The 7635-nt window shown below is 57.2% G+C and overlaps 1 protein-coding gene across 1 annotated transcript; it reads right to left on the bottom strand.

Annotated features, from left to right (window-relative positions):
• Window positions 1-393: 393 nt before the first annotated feature.
• LOC104352873 (endosome-associated-trafficking regulator 1-like) lies at window positions 394-4813 on the bottom strand. Its single transcript, XM_086480635.1, is given in 6 exon segments — window positions 394-477; window positions 567-746; window positions 1565-1762; window positions 3258-3337; window positions 3675-4642; window positions 4644-4813. Coding segments are annotated over 6 exon segments (1680 nt in total).
• Window positions 4814-7635: the final 2822 nt, after the last annotated feature.

Raw genomic sequence — 7635 nt, 5'->3', positions numbered from 1 at the left:
CGTCACCATCACCGTGTCACCACTAGCCACCCACTCAGGTACGATCCAGCGGGTGGGGGGTGTGGGGAGCACCCCAGGTGGACAGCAGGTGGCACGGGGGGGACACAGAGTGGTCCAGGTGCCTGCACCACCACCCAGCACCCAAAATACCCAGGGAGAGGGAGGGGATAGAGCGTCACGGCCTGCTTAGGGGGGTGACTGACCCGTGTGGCACATGGGTGACACCCACAGCGGAGTGCACCCATGGCTGGCACCATCACCCCGGAGTCTCTCAAAGCAATGACAACTGTGCAGGGGTGTATTTTTTTTACTGCTGGAGGGAGGTGTCAGGGTGCTCTGGGGGGTGTTGGGGTGCTCCGGGGGAGGTGAGGTGAGGGTGCTCCGCTGGGCGCCTCAGCCCTTCTTCAGGCAGGTGTAACCAAAGATGATTGTTGAGGCCATGACAAAGAGGCCAAAGGGCACGAGCCTGCCGTTGGTCTGCTGGGGAGGGGACGGGAGTCAGGGCCACCCCCACCACGGTGGCACCCCGAGCACCGTGTCCCCCCACCCTCCCAACCTGCCCTCACTATACCTAGCTCGGGGTGTCCCCCACTGGGCACTGGGACTGGGCATCCTTCTGGTCCTTGGGTAGGGGGGACACTGGGCAGGGACACTCTCTGTGTCCCCTGGCCCCTCAGGACACCTGCAGGAGGTGGCGGTGATAGGGGCATGGCTGGGGGGGACATGGCCAAGGAGACAGGGGGACACTGTGGTCATGGCCAGGGGAACAGGGGGCACCGGCTGGGGGCACCAGAAGAAATGGTCGAGGGGACAAGGCCATGGGCACAAGGGGGATATGAGTCAGGGGGGCACAGCAGACTTGGCTAGGGGGCACCGGGGATGCAGCCATGGGCACGAGGGACATGGGGACAGGAGGACATGGCTGGAGGCCAAGGGGGACATGGCCTGAGGGTACAGGGGACATATCTGTGTGACATGGGGGACATGACCGTGGGGATAAGAGAGCCATGAGGACACAAGGGACACGGGCCAGGGGCCATGGCTGGGGGGTAGCGGGGACACGTATGAGGCCACATCCAGGAGGGCAGAAGGGCAGGGACATGGAGGTCCCAGGGAGTCCCTGGGGTGCCAAGGGTGTTATAGGCAGGGGGGCGTGGGTCCTGTAGGTGCCATGGGGCAGTGCCGGTGGCAGCGGGTCCAACGGAGGTGCCGGAAGAGGTGGTGGTACCAACGGTGCTGCAGTGCCCAGAGCTCCTCGCTCAGCGCCTCCTGCGCCCACCGCCTGGCCCGCTTCTCTGTGCAACACCCTCACCTCAGCCCCCCGGCACCGCGCCCCACAGCACTGTGCCCCACGGCATTGGCCCCTGCTGCCAAACCACACCCTGTGCCGCAACCTCACGCCATCCCACCACGGCCACCAACCTGCCATGCAGTGCAGACCATCCCACCATGCCACCATCCAACAATGCTATGCCCGCCATCACACAACACCATGGCCACCATCCCACCACGGCCACAACCCCACCATGCCATGGTCTCACCCCTGCCATTCCCCGGTACCTACAAGCTGTGCAACCTGGGCGCTGGCACCCTGGCACTGCTCCTCCCTCTCACGGGCCTTGTCCCACAGCACGGTGGCCTCCTGCTGGTACCGGGCACAGAGCTCCTCCCTGCGCCCCAGCTCTGCCTGCAGCCCGGCCAACTCCTCCTCCAGCGTCACCCAGAAGGGATTTATTTCCAGAGGGTGCAGAACATCCCCCTTCTTTCAAAGAGAATTAAAAAAAGGGACAGGTAGAGCCAAGAAGGAGAACTGATGGAAAGGAATGGCTTAGGGGTAGCTGAGGAGAAGCCGGTTCGAGCAAACAGACCTTGCCCTGTATATGCCCTGTCTACAGCAGGCAAGGAGCGGCTCAGCAGCAGAGCCCTGGGGAGGATGTCCAGCAGATGTTACGTGCCGAGCCAGTGCTCCCCGAACTGAAGACCCGGGAAACTGAAGACTCAAGACCGAATGCCCAGAGCTGCTGGGGAGTGAAGTGCAGTGAGGGGGTAATGACTCACAGATTAGGAAGGGCTTTGTACACCCGTGCTAATCCTGCACTGTAACCTTTGGTTTACAGCAGTCAGTGCGGAACGCAGGACACAGACAGAGCCAGCTGGTTCACTATCTCCCAGCCCCACCGATGAGCAACCAGTGGTTGCCATATCTGGGACAAATCCAAGCGGTTTTGGTTCAAATCCAAGGTTTAGAGCTGCTTGCAAGTGGTCACGCAGGAGAGAGGAACAGCAAGTCATGTAGTGTGTGATGGAAAAGCTGGTGAGAACCATCCTCGTCTCATCATCAGTGTTGCAGAACGGGGCTTCGTGTGGCTAAGGGTGACCACCAGCTTTCCCCAGGTAGGAGCACAGACTGGAAAGCAGCAAGTAAGAGACCTTCCTCCAGAGACCAAGGTTACTGAGGCAGTTTAAACTCTGTGGCAACACAAACATGGTTGTTTAGACCAAGGATATTACAGGACCAGGAGAAGACAGCATCCTTGTAGTCCAGAACTGACCACATAGAGGAAAAAGTGAAGAGCTGCCCAAAAATTCCCATCAGGAAAAAGCACTTTGGCACTGAACTCTGCCAGCACCCACCCCCTCACGTCAATCAGCATCCGAGTCTTTTAAGAAGGGTCGGTTTGGACAGATAGGGCAAATTTTGTTGTGCAGCTTGGTAAACCTACAGCAGAAGCTGGGGTCAGTATCCTACATTCAGCAGAAATGTTGAGGGATGATGAGGTGATGAAGAAAGGTCACTTCATGCCCACAGATGGTCCTGCTAGGATACAGCTAAGCTGCATCTTCAGTGATTACACGGTGAGTTTGGACTGCAGGGTCCCACGGGTCTTTAGGAGGTGCCGAAGGCAGGCGCTTTAGGTGTACAGCTCTCTGTGCCAGCTCCAGCCAGGAGAGGAAGGGCATCCTCTCCAACCAGAGCCTTCCTTAGCCAGCCTGAATAAGCCAGGCTCATCCTTAGCCAGCACCGGCACTGATACCAGAGGAAAGGCACTGCCACGGCTCACGTGGATACTTCACCACTTCCTAAAGGTTTCTGATCACCACCACCTCCCTTTCCCCAGCTGCAGGAACAAGTGCACAATTTCTAGACTTTCGATTTCTGGCCCAGGCAGTGGCCAGCTCCGAAAGAAGAGGGAGGACCTAAGGAGCTTCTGCTCACTGAAACCACGTACAGCAGCACCCAGATCTCCGCTCCTCACCTTGCCCACCTCACGGGAAGGGGCAAAGGAAGCAGATGAAATGCAAGGGCTTTGCTTATCTCCACTTCTGGCTGGTACAGCTACGGGAAGGGATAGGTACACTGTTTAAGAGCGCTGCAGCTTGTGCTGTTTCCTCCTGGCTCCCACAGAAGCTCAAGTCAGCCGGAGCTGTGGCACAGCCTCTTGTGCAGAGCCCACCACAGCTGAACCCTGCAGCTCAGAGCCTGGGAAACGTTCACTGCTGGCTCCGCAGTGCCAGACCAGAGCATCGGCAGCTGAAACTACATCACTGCCTGCAATTTGTACTCAATCACAAGAAAAGTATTTCCATGAAGAATAAAGACTCTGAATCTGAACACACCCGTTCAAGCTTGTGAGAGCAAATGGTTTTAATATAGGCTGTAGGGGGAGACCTACGGTTTCGGTCCATACACCCATCCGTAGGACCCACAGAGAATTGAGTTGATAGCTCTTTTTCTGCTTCGACTTTGAAAATTTTGCCAGTAGATTTGAGGACGTCAGCAACAAAATGCAGCGACTCCACTCCAGCGGTGAGCTGTCTGACGGACCAGTTCGCACCCGTTATGATCTCATGGAGGCTCTGCAAGGTGAAGTCTGTGTTGTGCTTCACTGCCCCCAGGTCAGTCATTTGGCCCGTTCTTAGGTTTTCGTTCTCCACCTTGGAGCTCTCCAGCTCTTCCTGGAGAATAAAGATCTCCTGCTTCAGCTTCTCCACATTGCTTTCTGCTTCCAGAGCCCTCTGGGTCGTTAGCTGGAGACTCCACTCAGCCTGCTGGACAAAGGACTGTAGCTTTTGGATTTCCCTCTCTTTGGCCAGGCTGGCCTTCAGCTGCCTCTCCAGCGTCTGCACTGGGCACGCCTGGCTCTCCAAGGAGCCCTGCACGCTCCCGACCGCCCTCCTGAGCATGGCATTCTCCTCCCTGAGCATGTCGTAGGCCGGCTGCAGGGATGGGAACTCCCTGTCTCCGATGGCCTCCTCGAGCAGCATGTGGGGCTGTGCTCCCCTAGTGCCCTGTGAGTATCCCAGAGAAGGGTCACTGGCATGGGCCCGTGGGGCAAAGGTGTCCATCCCCAAGCGCTCGCCCACACTGCCCTGGAAAGAGCTGTAGGAGCCACGCGGTGCCATACCCACAGTTGGGAGAACAGGCAACCTTTGATGCACAGGACAGCGATAGGTTCAGCGGTGGTCCTCACCTTTGGACAAGCTGCCAGGCATTTCCATGTCTTTGTACAGTGGTTCCTGAAACTCCTGAGCTTCCTCCTCAAGCTCCAGTGCATGCTTCGCCAACCTCTTGGCATATGTTCTATTTTTCACTCCTTCACGTTTCACCATGTGAGAGCGGCTGGGCTTTAGGGAAAATGGGATCCTCCACCTGACTGTCACTCGAGCAGTCATAGCTCTTGCACTGCGGTGGAGCATGTGCAGGGCGGCAGAAGTAGCTGAGGTCGTTATCATCGTGACCATCATCTTCCAAGCCTTGAGACTCTGGGCAGACCTTCTCCATTGTCCCAGAGGTGCCAAACAGCCGTGACATTTTTCAGGACACTTTGGGCTGCAGCAAGTGGGAGGATCCAAATTATCCTCCTGGAGCCCCGGTCACCCAGGCAGACGACACTGACAAGCAGTGTGGCAGCTTCTGCAGCCTCAGCGATGCTTGTGGGGGAAAAGGCAGTCACCAAAATCCTTCCTTTTAGATCACCATGGAGTTTGGGAGGGAGCGGAGAGGAGGACCAACCATCTGTGTCTTTGCTGTGGAGAGAACAGGAATCACCAAGATCTGTGAGGTCAGCTGTGGGGTATGACCAGGGGGCAGAGGAACCCATCAACTGCCAAAGTGCTTTTTTGGCAGCAGGAGGATAAGCTGGACCCTCATGGCCGCCGAGCCGACCCCAGCTCGGGAATGCTGCCAGTGGACGTAGAGGAAGGAGCTCATGAAGCCACCTGCGACCTCCAGCGTGCAGGGAGCAGCCAGCCCCAGGCAGGCAGCGTGGAGCAGAGGGGACAACCCTGCCCCACAGGCTACCAAAACATTTCCAGCAGCAAGAACAAGAGGCTGATGCCAGGTGCCACATTTTGGTGCCGGGGCTCACCCTGGGCAGAGGCAGGAGACATCCATCACCAGCGCTTTGGCCAGAGGCAATGCCCCGAGCTGGCCAGCCAGGGAGCCGTGGTGCTGCTGATCCGATTCACCCCCGGCTGCCAGCTGGCGCAGGGAAGCATTAATAATACCGGGCGCCACAAATGCAGAGGGGGGAGCCAGGAGATGAACGAAAATAAACCCGCTTACCACTTCCACCCCAACACACCCCCACAGCGCATGGTGCCGCCATGGGAGAGACAGACAGGCAAGCAAGAAGCCCTAGGCTAGCGACTGCCATTGCATTGGGCCGGCGTTGGCTTTAAAGCCCTGTCCTGGTTTGGGCTAAACTAGAACTAATTCTGTTTCAGTGCTTTAACTTCTCGGTTCAGTCTCCTCTAACGGCCCTTTCTGAAACAGCCGCATGTTTTTCCAGACAGTGACTGCTCCCAGCAGTGTCAAGGCCTGATGTTTATAGTTCGTACCAAGGAATGGGATGCAGAGAGGCCCTTGCTTATACTTGTTCTTGTAGCGACCAAAGTCACTGCTAAATCTTGTACTGCGTGTTGGGGTGCCGGGAGTGAAAAGGGTCACAAGTACGAAAAAGGCCGCACCTGCAGGGAGGAGGGAACTGGACAGGTGACCCAAACCTGACCAACAGAATATTCCATCCCATATACATCATATGTAGTATGAAGCTGAGAGATCACGTGGGTCTTGCTCTCTTCTTCGATGGCCAACATCTGAGGAGGACTCTGTCTGTTCTTCCGTCATCGATCCCGATCTGTGCATCCCTGAATCCAGTGCCTGAGTCCAGCTCCTGCATCCCGTCCCTGCCTGCTGCCGAGTCCAGCCTGGGACTGCCCCAGTGCCAGCCCTGCAGCGTGGTGGTGACGTATCGTCATCAGGGTGGGGGGAGCTGGGTTCGGTATTGGTTTTGTAGATATTTGTACATATTGTATATATTTCATTATTTTCCTTATTCTTATTATTATCTGTAACGGGTCTGCGTGGCAAGGTTTTGGTAGCAGGGGGCGTTACAGGGGTGGCTTCTGTACAAAGCTGCCCAAAGTCTCCCCTATGTCAGATATAACCAATTCCTGCCGGCTTTAAGACGGACCCACCGCTGGCCAAGGCCGAGCCCATCAGCGACAGCGTTTTTCGCCTCTGTGATAACGTATTTAAGAGAGTGAAAAAGTTGTCGGGCAGCAGGAATTGCAGCGAGTGAGAGGAGTGAGAATATGGGAGAGGAACAGCCCTGCAGACACCCAGGTCGGTGCAGAAGGAGGGGCAGGAGATGCTGCAGGCGCCTGAGCAGCGATTCCCCTGAGGCCTGTGGCGAAGACCACGGTGAGGCAGGCTGTGCCCCTGCAGCCCTTGGGCGGTGGAGCAGATGACTGCCTACACCCCGGGGAGGACCCCACGCTGGAGTAGGTGGGTGCCTGAAGGAAGCTGTGACCCCGTGGGAAGCCTGCACCGGAGCAGGCTCCTGGCAGGACCTGTGGCCCGTGCAGAGAGGGAAGCCCACGCTGGAGCAGGTTTGCTGCCGGTGACCCCGTGAGGGGGGCTCATGCTGGAGCAGTCGGTTCCTGAAGGACTGCACCCCATGGAGGAGACCCACGTTGGAGCAGTTCATGAAGGACTGAACCCGTGGGAAGACTCACGCTGGAGAAGTCATGGAGGACTTTCTCCCGTGAGGGGGACCCCACATTGGGGCAGGGGAAACGTGTGAGGAGTCCTCCCCCGGAGGAGGAAGGAGCAGCAGAAAACAACAACTGACCCCAACCCCCATTCCCTGTTCCTCCGTGCCGACGGGGGGGAAGGAGGGAGAGAAATCAGGATCAAAGTTCAGCCCGGGAAAGGAGGGAGGGGTGGGGGGAAGGTGTTTTAAGATTTGGTGTTATTTCTCATTACTCCTCTCTGAGTTAATTGGTAATAAATCACATTTTCCTTTAATCGAGTCTGTTTTGCCCGTGACGGTCAATGCTGAGGGATCCCCCTGTCCTTATCTCAACCCCACAAGCCTCTTGGTATTTTTTTTTTTTTTTCTCTTCCCTGTCCACTTCAGGAGGGGAGTGATAGAGCGGCTTTGGTGGGCACCTGGCATTTTGGTCAGGGTCAACCCACCACAGGCGGAAAGGGGGCAATTCCTGAAGGAAAGGGTCAATTTCTGATGGAAAAGGGGGCAACTCCTGACGGAACACAGCAGCCGCCGCCGCCACCTGCACAAACCCCACCCGCTCCACTCAGCCGCGGCGAGCGACCGCTGGTGAAAGGCC

The sequence above is a fragment of the Leptosomus discolor genome, unplaced genomic scaffold (genome assembly GCF_034619465.1).
Source record: "Leptosomus discolor isolate bLepDis1 unplaced genomic scaffold, bLepDis1.hap2 HAP2_SCAFFOLD_40, whole genome shotgun sequence".
Lineage (NCBI taxonomy): Eukaryota > Metazoa > Chordata > Aves > Leptosomiformes > Leptosomidae > Leptosomus > Leptosomus discolor.
The sequence above is the reverse complement of the archived record's forward strand: the minus strand, read 5'-3'. Positions and strand labels throughout refer to the sequence as shown.